At 41.9% G+C, this 26026-nt stretch overlaps 1 protein-coding gene across 1 annotated transcript in view; it reads right to left on the bottom strand.

Moving 5' to 3' along the window:
* tsnare1 (T-SNARE Domain Containing 1) overlaps window positions 1-26026 on the bottom strand; it is a 266917-nt gene that overhangs the window by 22904 nt on the left and 217987 nt on the right. Inside the window, exon 10 of the mRNA XM_055227705.1 lies at window positions 10917-11019. Within this exon, the coding sequence (XP_055083680.1) occupies window positions 10924-11019 (96 nt within the window). The 3' untranslated portion in view covers window positions 10917-10923. The remainder of the gene's footprint in view (window positions 1-10916; window positions 11020-26026) is intronic.

Raw genomic sequence — 26026 nt, forward strand, 5'->3', positions numbered from 1 at the left:
TATTTTCATTTCGTAGCCCCGCACGCTCGTCAGTGAGTAAATGTAGTGTTGGTGTCACTACTGAAAGCTGTCGACCGCGCACACAAAACAACGCCGCAATATCGTCCGCTACCAACTTTTTAATGAACATTTCAAAACAAACAGAAAACTAAAAAATATGTCCTGACTGCGGCAGCCATGTTCTTTTCAAACACAGACAAAACATTGGCAGTGTTTGGTCTAATATTTGATGCAGAATACACGAGGCTTTCTTTCATCTGTTCCAGCCTTTCGAATTCAAATCCACATCTAATAAACAATAAATACTACACTGATGTTTATAATACTGCGCAGTGCTTCTCCTGAACCCCGCTAACAGTCCCAGTAATATTTGAATATTTATACGTGTCATATCGGCGCGTTTCCTGCATCCTCGCACGCTGTTGTCAACTTTTTTTTATTTTTTTTACATCATTTGAATAAGCCTCTTTCAGGGCGAGTGTGTCTGCTGTTTCATACCGGTTAAAGCTGCTTTGGAGTCTAAATATAACACATATACACCAAAGAGTTCTTTAATATTCATCAGGGGAAAGGTGCATGAATGTTTACGGTTAAAATTCGGCTCGTAATATGTAAAAGTTTGTGCATTTGATTAGCACTTGGATTAAAGGCTCAAATCTCACAACAAAAATAAGAAAATGCTTTGCTGTTTCCATTATTACATAAGAGAGAAACTCGACTGGGAAAATGTCAGGACACGTTTTCAGAAATCTATTTAAATGTCAACGACGCGAGTTACACTGGAGAGTTTTAATCACAGCTGTGTGTATCATGTTGTATCTAAAGATGGATCACTTCTCTTTGGGTCAAATGCAGAGGGTCCATACACGGCACGCTCGCCAGGTCAATGTGTCGCAAAGCACAAGTTACTTTTATTAAAGTCAGAAAACGGAAAATTAACAACCGAAAATTCAAATTAATTAACATAAAAACTCCTGGTTTACTCCTGTTTTAGTCCTGGTTCAGTCCCGGTTTAGTCCTGGTTTAGTCCTGGTTTAGTCTTGGTTTGGTCTTGGTTTAGTCCCGGTTTAGCCCTGGTTTGGTCCTGGTTTAGATCCAATTTATTCTATGTTTAGTCCCAGTTTGGACCTGGTTTAGTCGTGGCTTAATCCTGGCTCAATCCTGATTCGGTTCTAGTTTATTCCTGTTTTTTTTTTTCCTGGTTTTGTCCCGGTTTAGTCTATGTTTAGTCCTGGTTTGGCCCTGGTTTAGTCCTGGTTTAGTCTTGGTTTAGTCCCGGTTTAGTCCTGTGTTTTCCCTGGTTTAGTCCCAGTTTGGACCTGGTTTAGTCCTGGCTTAATCCTGGTTCAATCCTGATTCGGTCCTAGTTTAGTCCTGTTTTTTTTGTTTTTTTTCCTGGTTTTGTCCCGGTTTAGTCCTGGTTTGGACCTGGTTTAGTCCTGGTTTGGACCTGGTTTAGTCCTGGTTTGGACCCGGTTTAGTACAGCTCTAGTCCCGGTTTAGTCTATGTTTAGTCCTGATTTGGACCTAGTTTAGTCCTGGTTTGGACCCGGTTTAGTACAGCTCTAGTCCTGGTTTAGTCTTTGTTTAATCTTTTGCAATTCCTCACTTATGTTTCTCATCACATTTATCTGACTTTTTATTTCATTTTTCAAGTATTAATTTACTTTTCATCTAGACCAAACTTTCATCATTTGTTTTCCTCGATTCTAAATGTTCCTCTGTTCTTCCTTATTCCGACAGGTGGCTGAAGTGTCTTGCTTAACGACGCCCTGACAGCACGCGATGGTCAAAGCTGCGATCAAACCTTCGTCTTTTGTGTTTGTGAACAAACCGACCACTAAACCACTGAATCTCTGCTACACCGCCGCCGTCTTCAGCTCTGTCATAATTCCGTGTCTTCCCAGCAGACCACTTCCTGATCCTCGTGAACTCCGTGTCCGCTGGCTTTAGTGCTGGGAGCTGACGTGCATATTAAACCATCCCCGGCCTCAGAAGGAGATGTGCTCTGGATGTGAGGGCAGGGGAAGTGTCACGCTGCAGTTATGCTGTTATTTAGGGAGCCATAAAGAGGCAGCCTATTGATTTGAGAGAAGAGGAGCTCCCCAGTTGTCTGTGTCATCGTCAAAGTCATTACTGTGATGTATGGGCCCTGCTCGCCCGCTCCGAGCCTCCTGCATCTGCTCCAAATCACCAGAGCACACTTTTTATGCACTTTTACAAGTCTGCTCTGGAAAATAGACCACTGTGAAATACACTTGTAACCACGGCAACATCCAAGGTACCTCAGCTGTCCGTCTGACACAGAACGTCCAGTGTTCAACGCCTGAATCGTGTAAAGATCCAGTTTTGTGGAGGTTTATATTCTCCCAGCGCTCGGACGGACGGGGAAAGTTTATTTGTACAGCACAACTGGTCCAAAGTAATTTAAAGTATTTTACAGAATAAGAAAGACATTAAAATCACAACACAACAAATCAAATCATAAATGATCACAAAATGAACATTAACACAGAAGAGGCAGAATAAAAGTCAGTCACAACAGCTAAACAGAAGCAAGCCTGGATTTAAACATGGTCCAAGTCGAGGCCTGTCAGCAGGTTTCATCCTGTTTTAGACCCGGTTTAGCCCTGGTTTAGCCCTGGTTTAGTCCTGGTTTAGTCCTGGTTTAGTCCTGGTTTAGTCCTGGTTTAGTCCTGGTTTAGTCCTGGTCTAGTCCTCCTCATGTGAGATGGTTCTTGTGGCTCATGTGGGAGATGTTCTTTGGTGCTGGTCCATGGAGAGACTTGTTCACACTGAGCTGCTTTAAAGTCTCTGAGCCACAGGAGCCACAGGAGCCACAGGACACATGTGCTCATACTTCCTGGTTCTAGTCCTGACCCGAGCAGCAGTGTTCTGGATGTTCTGGATGTTCTGGATGTTCTGGATGTTCTGTTCTGTCTTAACACACGGACAAACACTTCTCAAAATAGGATCAGGATTCTGGTTTAAAATGGAAGAAGTTCATGTGGTGAAACAGATCGACTGTGACATATTTGGAAAGTTCTAAATTTAAAGTTTTAAGTCCTGATGTGGGTGGAGTCTGCGGGTCCTGATGTGGGCGGAGTCTGCAGGTCCTGATGTGGGTGGAGTCTGCAGGTCCTGATGTGGGTGGAGTCTGCAGGCGGTGGTGCCTTATGGTCTTCAGAGTGAGGTTCCTGACGGTAAACGTCCATCTCATGCTTCTGCCTCTGTCTCTGACTCACTCTACTCTTCCTCTTTCACTCTACTCTTCCTCTTTCACTCTCTTCTTTTCTACTCATCTGACTTTATCCACAGGTCCATCTGCAGAATTTTTCTCCCCTCTTCCTCTCTCCTCTTCTTCTCCCTCTTTTCTAATATTTTTTCTTTCTCCAGACGCCCATTTGCAGAATTTCTCTCTCCTCTTTTCTGCTCTTTTTTCTTCCTCCACAGGTCCATTTGCAAAGTTTCTCTCCCTCTTCTCTTTTCTCTCTCTCCATTTGCAGAATTTCTCTCCCCTCTTCCTCTCTCCTCTCCCTCTTTTCTAATATTTTTTCTTTCTCCAGACGCCCATTTGCAGAGTTTCTCTCCCTCTTCTCTTTTCTCTCTCTCCATTTGCAGTTTCTCTCCCCTCTTCTCTCCGTCTTTTCTTCTCTTTCTCTCTCTGTTTTCAGAGTGCACTTGTCAGAGTCTGGGGGGAGTGTTATTAAGAGCAGCCTGAGCGTCAGACAAAAGCTCAGAGCTGAACAGGAGCGTTTACTGATCGCTCCGTAAACGCAGCTCAAAGACGCCAATTGACCCGTCCTCGTCAATAGACCCGAGAAAAACATTCACACAACAGATTTAAAACACATTCACACACGGACCAAACAACAGGGACATTTTGGACTAAAGTTTTATAAATATGTTCATAATTATAAAAAATGAGATTAAGAATAAGATTATGTTCCATGATCTGTTTATGTTTGAACAATTAGACTTTCTACATTTGGTAGATGAAGCGTCGAAGCCCCTGGAGTCAACAACCTCCCTCTTCACCACAGACCAAACTGTGGCCCAGGGGCTAAATCTGGCCCTCAGACTCATTTTTCTTGGCCCCGACGCTTCCAGGTGAATAGGCCCATATTACATTAAACTACTTTTTACAGTATATTTCTGAAAATCTACTTTAACAAACCCGTATCAAATATTTAATGTGTCCCACTGAGGATGTGAGCGTGAATAAAGGTCTAGTAGTTCAGTCGAATTTGTAATAATAACGCAGATTTGAATATTCACTGTATTGGCGACCAGTCTGTGGCCCTCAATCTGCCTCGGCTTTGTTTGTGTTTTTATATGTGGCCCTTAATATGAAAAGTTTTGATACTCCTGGTTTATATAAATGGACATAGCTAACCTGCTAGCCGCCGCATTAAAAACAGGAAGTTTTATGGGTGCAGTTCCAGCTCCATCGACTCCAATTTACTGGTCAAACTCGTCATTTTGGTCTTAAATGTTCATTTTTATTTCACTATTGTGTCTGTAAATCAAGATCTGAACATTAATAACAGACAAATCAGGTCCTTCTTTCCCCGAGGTTCCTCCCGCTAGCATTAGCAACAGGTTTGATTGACAGCGTTGCTAAGCGCCCACCCCCTGCTAAACCAGTGGAGCTTCATTGTCGACAGTCTCGCTCCAGATTGGCTCTTTGGTTACTATGACACTCACGGTTTCAATTCCTTAAATTAAACTCCGCTCCAGATTAGCCGCTATAACTGCTAGCGTCGATGAGCTTCATTTGGTGACTTCACACTCACTTAGTCGCTTCTTTACGCACATACTGATGTTTACAGACTCAACTATATCTTTAAATCATCATCACCAGGTCAACTTTCACGCCGCAAACTCCACTTTGCTAAAACGACTTAAATACGGACAGAAAGGATCCAAGTTTGTTCATTTTTTGGATATTTCTTTTCTATTTAAAAAAAAAAACGTGTAGACTTTGCCAAAGCTAACAACTGCTGCGGCCCTAAACCCCATCCCGCTCTCTCAAACATGTCGCTCCTGTGGGGATGGACGGAGCAGTTAGTAATCCAGCCTCATCTGCCAAAAAGACCAGAATTTGGTGTGTTTTTTTTTCGATGAACGAGAAGAGCAGCTAATCTTGGATCTCCGTCACTCAAGCAAAAAGGGATTTGTGCCGGAAACTGGAGGGAGGCTGGAGACTTCTGAAGCAGTGGCTTTTTTTAATATGAGATAAGATAAGGATTTATGAAGTCCACGGAGAGGATATTCACTAAACGAGCTTTGGTTTGCACAAGGAGGAGTGCTTTAAAACGCTTTAAAACGCTCGGAACATTCGGTGCGTCTTGTAATGACTGAACTATATAATCATTTACTTTGGGAATAGTTTCAGTGCCCCAAAGACTTCACTACACAATCGTACCTTACATTTCTAGTTTGATTTAAGGTGCACTATGGAACTTTTTCACCTGCTTGGTCTCCATGGAGATTTAGTTTTGAATGACACTGAGATGGAAAACCAGGCCTTTCGTTTGTCTTTATTGCTGTGAGCAGAGTGCAGCCAAGAAAGTTTAAAACAAGTGTGCACTGAACTAAAAGACAAATAATAATAATCCAAGTTTCGTATTTTCTGGGCTATAAGTCGCACCAGCCAAAAAATGCACAATAATGAAGAAAAAACATGTATAAGTCGCATTTATGGGGAAATTTATTTTGCAAAATCCAAGACCAAGAACAGACATTTTATCTTTAAAGTCAAGTTATAATAATAATAATAATAAAATGTGGAACAACAGGCTGAATATCAGTACATCACGCTAATGCTAACGCTAACGCTAACGTAACACATTTATATTTATTCAGCTCCATGAAGCACAGACAGAACTGAACACGTGTCTGGTTTGTTAACGTAAGATATTAACAGTTAATCAGATAAATAAAGAATAAAAACAAGCAACAAGTTTACTCTGGATCTCACTCCAAATCAATAAATCCACTGAATTCTTCATCCTCGGCGTCGCTCCTGAACAAATCCACCAAAGACTCCGCCCCCTGCCTCCAGCTCAGTGACATTTGCTTCGTCTAAACAGATGAGTCCGTTCAAAGTCAGTGAAACTTTTTGATTAAGAATGTCCCTCAGTCGTCCAGGTCTGATCCAGAGTAAAGGCTAAAAGTTTAATCTGCAACTGGACAAAAAGTCGTAGAAGCGAAGACGTTTAGCTGCTCGTCCAAGCCGCGGCTTGGACGAGCAGCTAAACGTCTTCACTCCTACGACTCTTCGTCCAGTGACAGATTTTACTTGTGTCTTTTACATAACTTCCACATTTTCACTGTCACCTGCAGCGTCCAGTTTGGGGAATGTGTCGATGCTTTGAGTTTCTTTTATTTTGTTTTATTATTTTCTGTGATGATGACGTTAAAAGTGCTTGTTTGACTCGTGCTGCTTTTGTTTCCCCCTTAATTGTATTTAACGATTATTTCAGCCTATAAATTAATCCGTTAATTAGTGTTATATCAATTTTGAATTTGATTTGGTTTCTAGCTCTTCGTTTTTTGTTTTTTTTGCTGTGGACTTTGTCTATTTGCACGACTCGTCCAGACGTGTCGGCCATTTTAAGATATAATTTAGAAACAAAAGCTGATTTTCTGAGTTGTTTAAATACATGCTCGTATTTATAATTTCTGAATGTCTCTGTGCAATATTTAAGTAACATTTAAAGTTGAGGACACTAATGTGACAGACAAAAGAGACGAGAAGACGGCGCAAATCAAGGTTTTGAGTTGAACAGTTAGAAACAGTTAAAGGTAAAATGTGATTCTGAAGTGTGAATGTGGAAGTTAAACAGAACAGCCAACTAAACAAACAAAATGCTAACTGTGCTAAAAGTGTCCACTAAACGGCCTCACAGGGCTGAGGTTGAGCGTTACCTAAATACACACCCGAGCTGAAGGTTTGGCACGACCACAAGGGGGCAGCACCATATTTCATCACATAATATTGACTTCTGCTCCATCCATTTATGCCTCTAAACTGCATTTTCTTGTCTAGGAGCCCCGGAGAAGACTGAGGACACGCTGGAGGAACGCCTTGAGGTCCCACCGGAGGAGCTGGAGGACGTGTCTGGGGTGAGGGAAGTCTGGGAGTCCCTGCTGAGACTACTGCCCCCCCCACGACCCGGATACGAGGAAGAAAATGGATGGATGGATGGATGCCTTTTCTTTGTGGTGGCACTTCTGGCTAAATGGAAAACTCATTCCTATAAAAGTTTTGCCGCTAAAACCTGATATAAAGTAAAATGTTCAGTTTTATGTGTCAACACTGCCCCCTTTTTGTGGGAGGCGTTAAAACAGCTCCTTAGTCCATATAGAACTTATTTACAGTCAAGACTGGCCCCAACATCCATCACTGTTGTCACGATCCCAGTCTGTCCCTGTGTTTCTGTGCTGTTTTCCCTCCTCCCTTCTGTGTTTGAGCCTGGAGCTGGGAGGAGACTCTGGCCCCGCCCACTATGCACCTGCAGCCAATCAGCGATCAAGCCTCCACCTCTGGACGCACGCCGCCAGATCAGCCGTGTGTCCTAGTTTCATGATTATCGTCACAGAACTCGGCTGCCTTTTCTTGTTTTTTGACCAGATTTCGCTTCTCGGAACTACCCTGCACCTCAGCCTCCGACCCAGCTCTCCACGACCGGTACGAACACCTCCGCCTCCGACCCAGCTCTCCACGACCTCAGCCTCCGACCCCACTACCTACAACTCCGCTCTCTACTATCTGCTCCGTCAATCAACATTTATATTTACGTGTTTGTAACTGTTCAAGTTTTTACCCTGAGTCTGTATCTTTGATCCCCAGACGTTACAACATCTGTAAACTCTACGGAAAAGTGAGTCGGACTTCGAATCTGTTAGAAGAAAACAGCACTGAGTAAAATGTTTTTATAAGAGACTACGACGACAGACTGCCTGAATGTCTCTCTCGCTCGGTAATCTTTGAAACAGGAACATTTAATTCAAGATGACACGGTTGTATAAGGCTAAGGACTGAAAACTGAGATGGGAAAAAAAAGGGCTTTTGGCTGTTTTGATTCGCAAAAATTTAATATATTTCAAGGTTAAGCAAAACTGGAGACTTTGGTGCCACAATCGCAATTTAATAATGTGGTAACAAACCTTTATACTCACATCTGCTCCTGTTTTTAACGTTTTAAATGGACGTATTGGTTTTGCTTGTATTTTTTCTGTATTTGAACAGGACGTCCATGAAAAAGACAGTTTCTCTATAAATAAAGACACATAAATAAACAGCATTCATAAAAATAATTTAGTTTTATCGAGCGTGTATTCGATGCTTTCCCACAAATACTGCAAATTAAGTCAATTACTTAATAAACTACTTAAAATTACATAATGATAAGAATATTTTATGTTAATTTTAATTAGTTTTTACTTATTTTGCTTGTTTTTTTTTCCAGTTTTTTATGTCATTTGCAGATCATTTTACTATAATCAAGTCAAATTGATTCAAAACTAGGTCAAATCTTCATTCAGGTAATTTTAACCTACATTTTCTTTTGTGCCATGTTTCTATTTTTGCCTGATCTTTGTCCCTTTTCTCCACAGATCTGAACGGTTTAAAGCCCCATCCAGATGCTTTCCTTTAACTAATTTAACATTACAAGAGCAGGGTCTGTCTGCGCCCGGGGCCAAAAGTGAACTCACATGTCAAACCCACACTATCTTTAGCCCGTCTGCTCTGTGCCATACGTCTCTCTTATTTTTAGCCTGAAGACTGCCTCAAGGCGCTAACTGCTAACCTGCTAACCGCTAACAGTGGCTCCGCATGGGCCCCGTCGCCGTGGGGAGTATTGATTTGTACCAGTGTTTTATGAATAGAAAGCTTTGTTCGCAGGGATTTCCATTTTCCTGCCTCCTCTGTGGAAAATAGGTGCAGATCGATAGTTTATGCAAGCAGACACATCTCGTATCGAACGTCGAGAACGAGGAAAAGCAATATTTGTCAAAACTGTTGCTTTTCAACCTGAGGGGAATAATAACACTGAAATCAGAGCGCGACAACGGTTTTGTTTTGTCAAATGTGTCACATGCATAGACTGTTTATATAAATGGACATAGCTAACCTGCTAGCACCACGCTACGAACAGGAAGTGAGCATGGGCGCGATTCCTGCGCCATGGACTCGTCATTTTGGTCTTAAATGTTCGTGCTAACCCTCTCCATGATCCTGGGGTTCATTTTTTTTTTTTAGTTATTTTGAGTTTATTTTTAAAGTTTTTTTTTTGTTTTGGTTTTTTTTTTAGCATTTTTTTTTTCTTTTTTTTAGTTAGTTTTATTATTATTATTGTTATTTTGAGGTTGTTGTTTTTGAGTTTATTTTCTTTTTTTTGTTATTTTGAGTTTGTTTGTTTTTTTTAGTTAATTTGAGTTTTGTTTTGTTTTTTTAGTAAATTTGAGGGGTTTTTGGGGTTTTTTTTTTGTTAATTTGAGTTTTTTTGTTTTTGTTTTTTTTGTTAATTTGAGGTTTTTTATTTTATTTTATTTTTTTAAAGCTGTGTGTCCTCTCTCTGTCTCTGCTGCTTCAGACTCATTCTGGTCTTAAATGTTCGTATTAACCCTCTACATGATCCTGGGGTTTTTATTTCACTATTGTGTCTGTAAATCAAGATCTGAACATTAATAACAGACAAATCAGGTCCTTCTTTCCCCGAGGTCGCTCCTGTTAGCGTTAGCAACAGGTTTGATTGACAGCGTTGCTAAGCGTCCGCTCCCTGTTAATCTAGTGGTGCGGGCGGGAAAGGGCGTTACCTTCAACATCCTCGCTCTGGATTGGCTCTTTGGTTGCTATGACACTCACAGTCAGAATTCCAAATATGTAACTCTGCTCCAGATTCGCCTCTACACCTGCTCCAGCCTCGATGAGCTTCATTTGGAGCTTAACGCTGTGACGACGGCAAACTCACTCAGTCACGTCTTTATACAGTCTGTGGTCATATGGGAAGCGGAAAGTCAAATTAAGTACGACAAAGGGTTTAGTGACAATCGATAAGACAGTTCACCTGGACAAATTAGGCGACACGTTTGCTCCTAAACCTTACCCAAAATCCAAAACTTAACGGGTTTACCAGTTCCTTATTCTAACTGTAACCTCTCGAAACCAGTTTGGCATTTTCAAAAGATTCTGACAGTGAAAAAACAAAATGTCTGAAGGAGCGATGCAAGAAACACTGAACAGAAAGTCACTTCAATTTGCTCACGGTGAGAACAGCAGAAACAAACATGTGCTGTATTTTAGCTTCCATCTACATTTACTGTGTTTATTATCGCGTTTTATTATTGTTAAAACTATTTCCCTTCTGGAATCTGATTGGTCCAACATTATTTTACATCGCAGAAGCTAAATACAACCAGAACGTCACAATAACTCCTCCCTCCCAACTGTCGTGACGGTTCAGTACGGAGGTTTACGGCAGATGAAGGTTTGAAGAGACCGACAATCTGAACTTCCTCTTGGGGATAAATAAAGTCTTTTTGATTTGCAGGAAGGGGCTGGTTAGAACTTGGACGACAGACAGCTGGGAATATGAAAGTGATTGTTGTGTCCTTAGGTACTTTGAACGGCACATCGAAGGGTACTTTGAACGGCACTTGAGCGGTACATCGAAGGGTACTTTGAAGGGTACTTTGAACAACACTTGAGCGGTACATCGAAGGGTACTTTGAACGACACTTGAGCGGTACATCAAAGGGTACATTGAACGGCACTTCGAACGGCAATTTGAGCCATGGCCTGCGTTAATACCCCACCAAAGTGTAATACCTCCTCTTTAACTTAATAAACTCAGTACTAACCACATTTATTCCCCAGAAACCCCCTCAAAGTCAGTATTACTCACCGAATATTTACTTTCTTGCCGACACTGAGATGATAATGATGACAATGGCCAAAACCACGGCTCCGATGACGATCAGATAGCACTTCCTCTTCCTCAGCTGCCTCTGGACACACACAAACATAAAAATTACAAAAGCAGTTCATTCTGAAGCCTCTTGTTGTGTGAGTAAACAAACACGTTCAAACGCAGCACTCATCATAAAGACGGGTAACAAAATGTATGAATGTGCACTTTAAAAACACAAACAAATCTTTCAGCAATTTCCAGCGGTAATCGGAGCAATGAACAAAAAGCATTCCATATTCTATCAAGGAAAATGAAAATGGAAGTGAGGCGCGGAGTTAATGGCGTGTCTCGCACCCAAAAAACAACCCAAAAAAAAAGGCACAAAAATCAAATAAAACACAAGGCTGGGCCCAAAAAGAGTCGGAACGCAGCAGCTGTTTTTTGGGAGATTGTGTTAAACCTTCAGAGGTGGCCTTCACTTTGCACCACTTAAGAGCAGCGACGAGAGGGAGGCTGGGAACTCGAACTGACACATTACAGACAATTGTGGCTTGCTTTGGTTTTTTGTTTTTTTTTGGAATTTGAAAAAAAAAAAAAAGTAACTTGGTACGAGCCTGGACAATCAGGCACAACGCTGTAGACGCTGTGAACTGTTCAGATGTTTATCCACGTTTTAGTCGTTTCTTTTCATTGAGATTCTGAAGTTGTGTAGTGAATGAATGTGCGTTGTGTCGTGCGTCCTGATTGGCTGTTGGACTGTAGACCATTGTGTCGTGCGTCCTGATTGGCTGTTGGACTGTAGACCATTGTCCATCAGTCTCCTCCGTGCCGTGTCTCCTGTCCAGTACAGAATGTGTTCAGACAAATTTACATAAACGTTGGATCTCAGTGTGACTCTGAAGTGCTGTACGTTTGCGATTTGTTTTCTCCCCGACAAAACCCACAATGTCGATGAAACGTTCTGCACCGACAAAGACGCCTACGAAGGTTTGAACTTTGAGAGAGTTTAAACGAGAGAGAAAAGTGAGGAAATGTTAACGCCTGTGTGAGAAAAGTGTATAAAGTGTGTGGTGAGGGGTTTGACAGACAAAAACAGAGAGAATAATGTAAAAAATAAAACTGATACTTCAAGGATTATTTTTAGAGCGTAACCCCGCGATAAACCAGGGACCACTATAATCTTTAGTTGCTTTAGACGCCATTTTGCCGATCTACCTCTGTTTAACTTCCACCTGTACACGCCCACTGTGACACGCCCACTGTGACGTACTTCTTCCTTCTCCAGTTTTATTTTCTTAATCGGTGATACTCGTAGGATTCGGCTGCGTTCGTCAGCTCCCATTGGACGGCGCGGTTTTTTCACGCGGATTTGTTTCTTTTATTAAGTCGTTTTCAGATGAATATTGTGATTTAAAATGCGTAAATTCTAACATAACGATCCTCGAGTGTCGTAGATTATAACTATAGAAAGACGAGCACAGTAGGGCCGCTTTAACTTTAGAGCTTTAGAATTTTTTTTAAACCAAAACGAAACAATCAAAATGGCGGCCGCTTCAGTCCTTTCCTCCTGTGGGTTGATTTTGAATAGAACAGAAGAAAAGCAACTAAAACTCTGATTTGAAAAACACATTTTGTCTTGTTGATTATAGCCACTCGTGAAGAAAAGACACACGGCACATTATTATTTTGTTCACGCCTGAAAAATGCTCCGACTCAAAGATGGAACGAGCAGTCAAAAAGTACTACAACGTCATAGTACTACACGTATTTTTGAAGTTACAGTGTATATGTGGCTGTACAGTGTAGTTCTCCCTCCGTGGTTTAGTCCAACTTCAGAGACTATTTAAAGTGGAAGTGTTGAAGAAGATGAAATAAAAAAAGGAGGTTTATTTTTACAGCGTTTGGAGTGTGCCCGTGTCCGTGTTTGAGCGCCCCCTCTGGCCACGGTGACACTCTGCACTTAGAGAGTCATGTGTTTATCTACAACCACGAGAGAAAATACGCCTCTGTGCGGTTCATCGTAACAGACGCATTTACGAAAAACACTAATTGGGCTAATTGTGGGAAGAGTCTTGCAGGGTGAGCGCTGCTGCGGGCGCTGAAGTCCGGGGTTTAGTTCTCGCTCAGGGCAGAAGAATCGTAATCTCCCTCTTGGTTTTTGGCGAGGGGGCAAATCGGATGAACTATTTCCTAATTAACCTTTGTGAGATTTTCCTCTGGACCGCGGCTCCAGTCTCTTCAAACGGAGAAAAAGGGAAAATGGATTGTCCCACCTTTACAGTTAGGAACGTTCGTGATCGTTTCCTTCGCCTTTTCGGGTTTAACTTTTTGCATAAATCTGTGAGAAAATTGCTGCAAAAAACACAAGTAAATTCAACTGTATGGGCAGAGCCGTCCACAGAGATTTGGGGGACAGGGGCAAGAAGGTTTATATGGGCCCCCCTCTGATATAAATTAATAGGCAGAGGGTAAAATTCTGGGCCCCACATCGACTCCCTTGTGTTTTGAAGTGGCTGTGCCCGTTTTTGCCCCTTTTAAACATTAAAAACACTTTTACTCTGTAGCTTTAAACGTGGCGTTGCTTCGTCACATTGATTTGATTTTCGTATTGACCCACTCATGTATTTTTACGGTATATTTTACGTAATGTGCTGATTCTTCTACCTGTGTCCTGTGGCTCTGGAGACCTGGTGCTGCGCAGAAGTTTCGCCCCAGTGCAGATTTAATGTAAAAAGCCCTGCTCGGTGCTGTTAGCATGCTAGTTGTGTTGGGAAGTAACTGAGAAAATGTGTTCAGCGATAATAATTTTGAGTGACTGTTCTGGTGCAGTGCAAGTCTGTGGAGAGGAGTTCATCTGGGAACACCTCAGGGTCCCACCAGAGGAGCTGGAGGAAGTGTCTGGGGTGGGGGAAGTCTGGGAGTCTTTGCTGAGACTGCTGCCGCCGCGGACATTTTACCTTTGTATCTGTAGTTTTACTTAAGAACAGTTTTTAATTTGATACTTTCAGTTAAATCTTTTTTTTTTTTTTCATCTGATACTTTCACTTGAGTACTTTTTTACCTCTGAGTCTGTACTTGTACTTGAGTAGCAAACAGGAGTACTTTAAGACAGTAACAACAGGAAGTTACTGGCAGGTGCAGTAACTTCCTGTTGTTACTGTCTTAAACTCGCTAGCGTCCCCGTGATAGCTGCTTTTTCTGTTTTAAGTGCATTAAACTCGCTAGCACCCCCGTGTTAGCTGCGTTCTGTGTGCTAGCGCCCCCGTGTTAGCTGTGTTTTGTGTGCTAGCATCCCTGTGTTAGCTGCGTTTTCTGTGCTAGCGTCCCTGTGTTAGCTGCGTTTTCTGTGCTAGCATCCCTGTGTTAGCTGCGTTTTCTGTGCTAGCGTCCCTGTGTTAGCTGCGTTTTCTGTGCTAGCATCCCTGTGTTAGCTGCGTTTTCTGTGCTAGCGTCCCTGTGTTAGCTGCATTTTCTGTTTTAAGTGCTTCAAACTCGCTAGCGTCCCCGTGTTAGCTGCGTTTTCTGTGCTAGCATCCCCGTGTTAGCTGTGTTTTCCGTCGTCCCCTTCGACTGCGGCTGTGAAGAGCTTTTTTTTTTCTCTTCTAATAATTTGTGAAGAGGCCGTTCAGAAGAAACAAGGCGCTCGTCAACATGTTTTAATCGTCTCTAAAAGCAAAACACGCCAATCTCGTTCCATTCATTCACGTCTCATTCAGCCCTTCAGTCTGAAAGCGCTCGTATTATCCCCTTTCATTTTCAAATTCACTTCTAACACGGCCGGCGGCGCAATTTACTCTCTCCAACGCCGGCCTCATTCACACATGTCAATTACTTCAGAAAAAATATACAAGATTCAGCGGAATATTAGCGGGAGGGAGCGTCTCCTCGGGCGGCCGCCATGTCGGAGCAGGGAAGCCATGTTTTCCCAAATGGATTTATGTTTTTTTTTTTTTTTTTATTTGTGTTTTTTTTCAGGAGGTACAAAGAGAGAGAGAGAGAGAGAGAGAGAGAGAGAGAGAGAGCGAGCGAGCGGCAGCGTCAGGCCAGCGCTCGCTCTGGAGTCTCTTTAAATCCTGACGCGCTTCAAAGCACCGCAACAGCAAGTCATCTGCTTATCTCACACTCAAAGAAGGATTCTGTACTGAGAGAGAGGGGGAGAGAGGGGGAGAGAGGGGGAGGAGAGGGAGGAGAGAGAGAGGGAGGAGAGGGAGAGAGAAGAGAGGAGAGAGGGGGAGAGAGAGGCAAATCATCTGCTTATCTCACACTCAAAGAAGGATTCTGTACTGGGAGAGAGGGAGGAGAGGGGGGGGAGAGGGGGGGGAGGGAGGAGAGGGAGAGAGGGAGGAGAGAAGAGAGAGGGGGAGAGAGGGAGGAGAGAAGAGAGAGGGGGAGAGAGGAGAGGGGGAGAGAGAGGCAAGTCATCTGCTTATCTCACACTCAAAGAAGGATTCTGTACTGAGAGAGAGGGGGAAGAGAGGGGGAGAGAGAGGGGGAGAGAGGGAGGAGAGAAGAGAGAGGGGGAGAGAGAGGCAAGTCATCTGGGGAGAGAGGGGGAGGGAGAGGCTTTCTGTACAGAGCGGGGAGAGGGAGAGGAGGAGAGGAGATGGGGAGAGAAGAAAGAGGGGGAGAGAGAGCTTTCTGTATGGAGCGGAGAGATTGAGAGAGGGAGGGAAGAGGGAGGGAGGGGAGAGGGAGGGAGGGAGGGGAGGGGGATAAGAGAGGGAGAGAGAGGCTTTCTGTACAGAGTGGAGAGGGGAAGAGAAGGCAGGAGAGAGAGGGAGGGAGAAAGAAGAGAGAGGGAGGAGGGGAGAGATGGAAGGAGAGAGAGAGGATTTCTCTACAGAGCGGAGGGAAGGAGATAGATGGAAGCGAGGGAGAAGACAGAGGCTTAAGGATAAGGAGGGTGAATTGGAGGGAGAGGGAGAGCGAAAGATAAGGACCGAGGGTGGGAGGAAGAGAGGGAGAGAGAAAAAGGAAGGGAGAGATATAAGGAGAGAGATAGATGAGGAGAGAGGCGTAGAGCAGAGTGAGAGACAAAGGAGGGGGAGAAGAAAAGAGAGAGTTGGAGGGAGGCAACAGGAAGGAGAGTAAGAGATATGGAGAAAAGAGAGAGGAGAGGAGGAGGTAGAGAAAGAGGCAGAGAGAACAAACAAGCCATGAGAAAAGAGCAAAAGAGGGGAAGAGAAAGGGGGAGAGAGAAGCAAAGAGACAGGGAGGGAGAAGGAACTAGGAGCAAGAGAAGCAAGAGAGTGTAGAGGAAGAGAAGAGATGGACGAAGAGAGAAAGGCAGAGAGAGAGAGGGGTAGAATAGAAAATGGTGAAAGAGAAGAGATGGAAGCAGAGAGAGGAGAGAAGGAGAGAGAGACAAGAAGGAGAGAAAAAAGAGTGAGGAGAGGAGAGAGAGGAGAACGAGAGAGAGTGAGGAAAGGAGGAGAGAGCAGAGAGAAGGAGAGAGAGAGGAGAACGAGAGAGAGAGTGGGGAGAGAGGAGAACGAGAGAGAAGAGAGAAGGAGGAGAGAGAATGAGAGAGAGTGAGGAGGAGAGAAGGAGAGAGAGAAGAGAGAGAGGAGAACGAGAGAGTGAGGAGAGGAGAATGAGAGAGAAGAGAGAAGGAGCAGAGTTAGAGGAGAGAGTGAAAGAGAGAACAGAGGGGAGAGAAGAGAGTGGAGAGAAGGCGAGATAGAGGAGAATGAGAGAAGAGAGAGTGAAGAGAGAAGGAGGAGAGCGGAGAACAAGATAGAGAAGAAAGTGAGGAGAGAGGAGAACGAGAGAGTGAAGAGAGAGTGACGAGAGAGAGAAAGAGGAGAAGGAGCAAGAGGAAAAATGCTGTCGAGTAATTTTCCGTTTAAACGTTCCACTCCACAACAATTTGCATAAGCAGCCGGCGTCTGTGATAAGAAGATTGGTAATTTTCAAAGGCTCTGTAGGGATTGAGAATTAAAAGGCGTTCGGCGCTATCTCCCCTCGTGCAGCTGGCCACCGCCGCTTCCCTCTCTCCCAAACTATAAACTTTCCGACAGCGCGGAGCCTTTCATTCTCTCTCTCCATACATCCCGGTTTTCTCCACTGTATTCCCTTCTTCCCGGGAACTTCCATAGGAGCCGAGTTTTGTCGTTTTTTCGGTCGTTTCCAGGCTCGTCCCGAAGCCGCTGTTATTTGGGGAGGAACAAGGAAATAAATAAGGTGAAGGAGGGAGCGAAAGGAGCTTACGGAACAAAAGGGTGCTTCTGAAGAGCAGATTGCGGGACGGGGACAGAGGCTGTTAAAGGGATGGGCTTATCACGGTGAGTTAAGCCGTAATAGGGAGAGCGCAGTGGTGGAGGTGTGGGACCCCAGGGTGAGGGGGGAGAGCGGGGGAGAGCGGGGACGGTCCAGTTTAGAGTCATTTTCACGGTCAGACGGTCAACAGTCGTCAAAAATGTGCACGTTTTACTCAGAATTACGTAAATTTACACATTTATGTCATGTTTTTTTATACCAGACGCTTCATCACGGTCCTAAAGATGGATTATGTAACTTTACGGATGGCCGTTTCCAAGGAGATATCGTTACTTTGCCTAGAATGTTCCACAGTCTGGTGTTAAACATATCTACTCCTCCACCAGGCCAAGTTACAGGTCAGATCTGTGGAGAGGAAATGATACTTCCTGTTTTTTTTTTAAAGGGCCCATGTTACACAAAAGTCACGTTCTAATGATGTTCTCCTCAAAAAACAGACCTGGAGTTGTGTTTTGTTTCATTTATTATTAGTCTGTTACATCTCCAAAGCTCAAAACGCGACGTTCCACCTTGTGATGTCATCAAGTGGTAGTTTTCATGTTAACTCCTCCTTTTACCTTTAGTTCAGTCGAGATAAGAGACAACTCCAGGACTGAAATGATCCAAATGATTCTATAAATGAAGGTGTGTGGAGTTTAAAAACACAGTGGAGCACTTCCTGTATCACCACATGATGACATCACAAGGTGGAACACAGTGTTTTCAGTTTGAGAGAAGAACTCGGCGTAAATCTGCAGGTTTGTTCGTGCGTTAAACGTGGGATAAGTTTGATGCCGTGACACTATAAACAAAACAATAACAAGACCGTGTCATGCCCTTCTCCTGAAAAGTTCCACAGTGCAGCTTTAATAGAAAATGTGTATTTGTTAGCGCCGTGTGTGCTCGTCTGATTGGTTCGTTCCATGTCTGTTTGTTTGTCCTTTTTTTTATAGCTTCAGCTTTTCTGAAATCCCTTTGACTAATATTTATTTTGCAAAATTACGACGTAAATTTAAGTAAAGTCACAGTTTTATTCAGAGTTTTTCCACATTCGAGGCTCAAAACATTTTAACATCAAGACAACGTTTATGTCGAGGGTGAGATTTGAACCGACGACCTGCAGACATCGTTTTTATGATTATTATTTATTATTATTGTGCGACGACGAGAGACTGAGAGAAACTAAACGAAACAAAAAACAAATTCAAATTGTTCTGTATTTTAAAAGCTCGTCACTGTGGATAATGTTAAAATATTCCCTCATTTTCGATAAAATCCTCCAGCTGTGAGTCTCACGTCCAGGGGAGTCGACATCTGGGGACAAAGGGTCTGTTATCAGGGGCCCCAGGGTTTTAGGGGCCCAGAATATGACCCTCTTCCCCATTTATATTGTATTTAATTTGCTTTATTTCTATTATATTATATGTATGTGTGTATTATAGTACTATCATATTATCAATATCATTACTATTATTTTATTATATATATTTATGTTATTTATTAATTTAATTTTATCAGTATATAAACCTCTTTCTTTGCTTCTATTTTATTTATTTATTTATTATTTTTTTGTACTTTTTTATTTATTTTTTTTTCTCTTACACATTTCCTGCTCTCATAAAACACCGTGTCAAACTCTAACGGCAAAAGTCAAACACAACGACGAGACTCAGGTGTTTTGAGTCCGTCCCCTGAGCTGCAGTTTCTTGGGTCCATGTTTTTCACAGGGTCATTTATAAACGGCACACGTATGTAAATAGAGACGTGTAGAATGTGCACGTCTGTATGTAAACGCAGTGTGTGTGTGTGTGTGTGTGTGTGTGTGTGTGTGTGTGTGTGTGTGTGTGTGCGCCTTATACAGAGTGGCCCAAATGTCACTGACAGTTGAAAAAAATCCATAATTCTTTTGTTTCTAAATATTTTTCTTGTATTTTTCCAGAGCGTTTAGAACAAGTGGGACTTTGAGTCACATGGGTCAAATTCGACCCAATACCAGAGAGTAAACGCCATTAAAGGAATAATAAGTGTTTGTCAAAGACAGGGGGCAGTATCTCCACAGACCTGACTCGTCCTGATTTCTTCCTGTGGGTTGATCTTAAAGAAAATGTGTTTGTGAATAAACCTCAGACGATAAACGACTTAAAACAGAATATCCAGGATCAAATAAGAGACATAAGCCGGAAATGATTTAAATGTGACGCAAAGTGAGTTGGATTGAGCTGTTCAGGGACAAAAAACAAAATGGTGGACACTTAAAAACGTTTCAGTCGTGATAAGTTCAAGTGTAAGTGAATAATTCTAACCGTATTTATTGACAAAAATCTTCCTACTGCTAAAATTTGGTGAGTAAAACTTAAGAATTAAAGTGTCGGTGACTGTATTACATCGACAACTGTGAAAAATAAGATTTAATTGATTTATATTCCAGGGGGCCCCACGCGTAGCTTCTCACCCGGGGCCCCTAAATCTCCGTGGACGGCCCTGTTTACCTCCAATAACATTCACCCACTTCTTTTCACTTATTACAAAACAGTGTAACGTCTCCGCGGTCGTCTCTCCCTCGTCTTAAACCCTCCGCACAGACTGGAGTCCCGCGGCGTTCTGCTCCGTCTGTGCGTCTGTTGTACGGCGTTTGCTCCAGGCCTGCCCCGGGTTCTGCCTCCTGCCAACGGAGATAAAGACCGAATCTACCTCCAACGCTCCCGTCACCTCTGCCGACTGCGAAAAGCACCGAGTGTGGATTCACAAACGCTCCTCACGTCTGACTCCAGATAAAAGGATTTAATTGAGTTTATTGATAATGTTTCTGTGCATATATGTGTTACCAGGGCTGTCAAAAAGTATTAAATAACAGACGCTAATTGAAGGTAAAACTAGTATTGAAACTAGATACTGATTTGTGCAGGTATTGATATCGAAAAAGTCACATTTACAGAACAAAAATGAAACTTTCCTGAATGTTTTAGAATAATTTGGAGCTGAATCAGAGCAAGTATAAGAAAAACAGGATGGAAAAATGGTAAATTAAGAAGTGGTTTCACGAACGAACAGGTAAACTACGCAAAAGGAATCTAAAATATTTAAATGGAAGATCATGTGCAAGGTTTAATCAAAAGAAATAAAAGTTAAATTGAACTAAAAAACTGATTTTACAACAACATAACAAAAGCTTGAGTCAGTTCTGACAGTCAAGCGTTTCAAAACATCGTCACTTTACTTTAGTGACATGGAGGGAGGCGTCTACAGGTGAGTCACAGGATTGGACAGAGGTCAGCTGACACCTGAATAAACTGAATGACCAGGTTATTCCATCAGTGGATTTTTGGGGCTTATTCCAAGACGACGATGCCACGATTCATCGAGCTCAAACTGTAAAATGTGCTCAAATTTCACACATGGATCGTCCACCACAGAGTCCAGACCTTAACCCCAGTGAGAATCTTTGTGCTGGAGAAGCTTTGAGCAGCGTCAGACTCGACCAGCATCAATGAAGCAGGAGAAACATTAAAGCAACAACTGGATGGAAATAAATCTGTGACGTTGGAGAAGAGAAATCGAGACAAAGACACAGAGAATGTGACGTGATCAAAGATAAAGAACAAACAAATATTAGAGTGTGAACTTTTATTTTGGTTGTTTTTTTTGGTCAGACAGTGAAATAAACAAATACTAATAATGAAAAGAACTTAAGACGTAGGGCTGTATCACCACATGATGACATCACAAGGTGGAACTCAGCCTAAATCTGCAGAGTTTGTGCGTTAAACTTGTGAAAATGAAACATAAAAACACAACTCTAGGTCTGTTTCTGACGAGGAAACATTAGAACAGATCAGAGAATAAATGAATACGGGACATTTAAAGTTTGCACCTTCAAAAACGCAGACCGCACTCACAGCTGCGCCGTTATTTTACGCCGCTAACGCACGTTTTGCTAGCCCGGACGTGCATCCTCCGTAGACCTTGCCTGTAAACCTGCCGTCTAAGTTCCCCCGTCACTATTAGTCGCTCCTGTGCCGCTGTAAACGCCACTTTCTGCTTAAACAACAGTTCAACTACATGAAACGGACCCTCGGAGTAGAACCATCCACCCGCCCGCGCGCCGCTTAAAGCCCGTGTCACCGTAGCGTATATCTGCAGACTCCACGCACGCCTCACACCTGATCTCCCTTATACCCTTGAGATCCAGGGTTGATATCCGTAAAGTCCCAAAGCCGGCGGCGTTACCTCCATTCTGCTCCCCTCCGGGAACAATCCATCTTAGCGTGACACGGCCGGCGCCCCCTGGACTCCGCCGCGCTAACCTTCATCCTCACCATTTCACACTTGGCTGGAGGCCGGAGTCGGTGCGAGAGCGGAGCGCGGCTGACGAAGGCGACGGGAACGCATCAGCACGACGGAAACTCAAAAATAAAACATATATAAAAAACATATATACTGGAGCACAGGGAGGAGGGGCTGAGGGCGCCACAAAATGGCCGCCGTGAAGCTTTTTCTGCTTCGTAAAATAAATCGGGCAAAATTTGAAATAATCGAGAAGAATGTTACATCTACTACTACTGTTACTGCTACTATTACTACTATTATTACTACTACTATTACTACTATTATTACTGCTACTATTACTACTGCTGATGCTACTGTTACTGCTACTACTACTACTACTACTACTACTCCTGCTACTGCTACTACTACTATTGCTACTCCTGCTACTATTGTTACTACTACTACTACTATTACTGCTGCTGCTACTACTACTACTGATGCTACTGTTACTACTACTACTGCTACAACTACTCCTGCTGCCGCTCCTGCTACTATTGTTACTACTACTTCTACTATTACTACTGCTGCTAGTACTACTGTTACTTCTACTACTACCACTAATAATAATAATAATGCACTTATTTATCTGGAGTCTTTCACACAGGCAAATCTCTTCGTTGAATTTTTCTTTTTCTCCAAACTCTGTTGTCGTGTTCCTCTTGTAGCCACAGCTGCCCTGGGACAGACTGACAGAAGTGAGGCTGCTCATCTGCTCCATCGGCCGCTCTGACCACCACCAACACACACACACACACACACACACACACTGTCGTAGTTGGGTAAAGTGCCTTGCCCAAGGACACAACGACAGAACTTGGTCTGTCGATAAAACTGATAAATAACTAAATGAATCAGAATTTCGAGAGATGACAAAAACAAAAAAAGTCCAAACTAAACATAAGTTACAGTTTGTAATAATCTTCTGTTCAGGTCAGTTTCCTTTGGTCCAGATTTCATGCTGATGTGACTCTGGATGTGACCGAAACACCACTTTGAACAGGATCAACTCATTTTGCATAAAGTCGGTCCAAAAAAAGTGTTATTTTTTTTGGGACCTGAGACCGAACGGGCCGAGATGAAACAAAAGAACTTGAACTAGTAACGGCTCGAAGTGTGAATTTATGAAAAATAATAGTGAGAAAATCGAAGCAAAATGATGGAGGGTCCGGCTCCATAAAGATTTATTTCATAATGAATAAATTAAAGCAAATGTTATTATGAAGAGGCACCAAAGCCGTTCTCCAGACGCATTGTTTCATCGTGTAAAGACGTGACGTTACTCCATCGTCTCCTCTCTCTGTCTCTGCTGCTTCAGACTCATTCTGGTCTTAAATGTTCGTATTAACCCTCTACATGATCCTGGGGTTTTTATTTCACTATTGTGTCTGTAAATCAAGATATGAACATTAATAACAGACGAATCAGGTCCTTCTTTCCCCGAGGTCGCTCCTGTTAGCGTTAGCAACAGGTTTGATTGACAGCGTTGCTAAGCGTCCGCTCCCTGTTAAACCAGCGGTGTGGACGGGAAGAGGCGTGACCTTCAACAGCCTCGCTCCTGATTGGCTCTTTGGTTGCTATGATACTCGTGGTCAGACGTCTGCTCCAAATTAGCCGCTATAACTGCTCAGTCCACGTCTTTACACAGTCTATGCTAGTGCTTTTATTATTTTAATTTTTCTATTTAAACATTTATTTATTTATTTATTATTTTAATTTTTGTATTTAATTTAAACATTATTTATTTATTTATTTATTATTTTAATGTTTGTATTTAATTTAAACATTTATTTATTTATTATTGTATTGTATTTTATTTTATTTATTTATTTATTTATTTATTTTAATTTTGTGGTGATATTAGAGACAATACAAACCCTGTGAGATTGGATGTATAATGAAAATGTGGCAACAATCTTTGGGGGAGTTATGGAGGAGCATTGGCCGCTCTAGAGGAGGCTAGGGCCCCCTCAGCCCCCTCAGCCCCCCCCGGCACCGCCCCTGCTGTGTGTGTGTGTGGGTAAGTAATAAAAATAAATAAATAAATAATAAAAAAAAAACAGAAATAAGAGGAAAAGGCCTGAAAATTTACAAAGAAGAGAACAATAAGTAAATAAATATTTTTGTGAGTTTCTGATGTTTCCTTCTCATTTCCTCGTCTTTTATTTTTTATCTCTGAATGGAGCTTTTAAGGTGACACATGAGCCCAGAGCTATACAAAACCTACTCTATTACCTTCCCATATAACTTTGACATTCCTCCACCGCACAGTTTGTCTCCGGGCGGAAAAACGCATTAGAAAATTGCCGCTGATAGACCTGTCAGGAGCCAAATATCTATCTCCTCAGAGCCTGTAAATACAGCAGACAAACGGAGCCAGAGGAGCCGCAAAACGACTTACCTTTGCTTGACATGAGGAATCTGCCATAACACGGCGCTAATGCTACGCCACGATAATGGCCATAATATTACTCTGCTTTATCGCATCTCGCCTGGAAATTGGGAGCGTATAAAATAAATAATGTTTTTTGCTGCAGAACTGGTTCAATTGTAATCGGCTTATGTGCAATTTACATACTGGCTGTGGAACGCGGGCGGCGCGATTATGATTTTTAAATAAACAAGCCCCAATGAAACGCTACACTGACCAGCGGCTGTGAGGTGAGATACCGCAGACGTTTGGGGGAAATGTTTCACTTGTTTAGTTCTGCAGTTTAGGGACGTTTATTTTGAAGCAGGTGAAACGTCGTTATCTGAGGTCATTTCAAAATGTCGGGTAGAAATGAACTTACAGCGAAGCACAGGGGGTTAGATTTATGAGTTTGTTAGTGATGTTTCAACCAACGGGTGGAATCGGGACTCATTTTTTTAAGAGTCGATTGTTTTTCTTTCTAATTTGTCTGCATTTTTATTCTGATTAACTCTGAACAAACATAAGAATCAGCGCGAAAGTGAGTGAGAGATTTGAGCACCAAAAAACAGTTCATATCATGATAACAGTAAGTTTTTATTATTATTATTATTATTATTATTACTATTATTATTATTATTATTATTATTATTATTACTATTATTATTATTACTATTATTATTATTGTTATTATTATTATTACTGTTATTATTATTATTATTACTATTATTATTATTATTACTATTATTATTATTATTATTGTTATTATTATTATTATTGTTGTTATTATTATTATTATTATTATTATTATTATTTAGAGCTGAAACTAGTTCACATGCAATATATAAAAAGACACATTTTCTTTTTTTTCTCACTGTCAGACATGAAATCAGACTAAACTCGTCCTGTTTTAGGTCCATTAGGATTAACACAATTATTTCTGTTTGCTAAATGCCACAATAATAGTTTGAACAGATGAATGTGGCTCCTTCAGGCGGAAACTGCACCGAGGATGAACCAGACTGGAGCAGGTCCACAGTTCACTTCATGATGTTTTGGCTGATTCTTTTGACTTTCCCCTGATGTTACACAAAGAAGCAGAGTGTTTCAGAGTGTTTCAGAGTGTTTCAGGAGTGTTTCAGAGTGTTTCAGGAGTGTTTCAGAGTGTTTCAGAGTGTTTCAGGAGTGTTTCAGAGTGTTTCAGGAGTGTTTCAGAGTGTTTCAGAGTGTTTCAGGTGTGTTTCAGGTGAGCTTCAGACACATCCACAGGTTTGTCTCTAATTAACTCAAAAGTGTCAATAAACCAATCAGAAGCTTCCAAAGACATGACATCATCATCTGGGGTTATTCCAGATTGTTTAAGGTCATAGTGATAAAAAAAAAAAAAACACCAAAAAACCCTCATTATTCTGTCTTGTAGCAAATAATTGATCTGAAAGGTTAAGAAAATGTCTGCACACCGTCTCACTCTTAATTCACTTTTTCTCCTCAGGTGGAAGGTCAGAGGTGAAACGTGTGAATAAAAGTGAATTAAGAGTGACACAGTGTGCAGACGTTTTCTTAACCTTTCAGATCAAGTGCTTCTCCGCCGACGCACCTGTCGCCCACTCAGGTGTGCAGTAACTTTTAAATGAGCAACAATTTGCATTCTGGCTCACTCTGTTGTTCTCTTTGTTTCTTTTGTTTGCTTTGGGTCTAAGGGTGGAGTTATAGATGGGGGATAGATGATGTCTAAAGCCTCATTCCTCCTGAGTCCTGGTGTCCTCATCTGTGGACAACATTTTGGGTCGTTTAGGCCACAGTGCAATTTTTTAGATGAACTGCAACAAGAACATGGTCAATTTTGAATATTTATAAGGGTTTAGAATATTTATTTATTTTTAATTTATTTTTGTTTTATTTTATTTTTTATTTATGAATTTTATTTATTTATTTATTGTATTATTATTATTATTTTTTTTTTGTATTTTAATATATATATATATTTATTTTATTTTTTATTTATTTTTATTTTTATTTCAAGGCATACATCTTCCTGCACCTTGTTCCTAGAGGCAAAATTGTTTCTCATTTTGTTTTTTACGCACATTGTCTGTGTTCAAGCACTTAATAG

Source organism: Periophthalmus magnuspinnatus, chromosome 16 (genome assembly GCF_009829125.3).
Source record: "Periophthalmus magnuspinnatus isolate fPerMag1 chromosome 16, fPerMag1.2.pri, whole genome shotgun sequence".
Classification (NCBI taxonomy): Eukaryota; Metazoa; Chordata; class Actinopteri; order Gobiiformes; family Gobiidae; genus Periophthalmus; species Periophthalmus magnuspinnatus.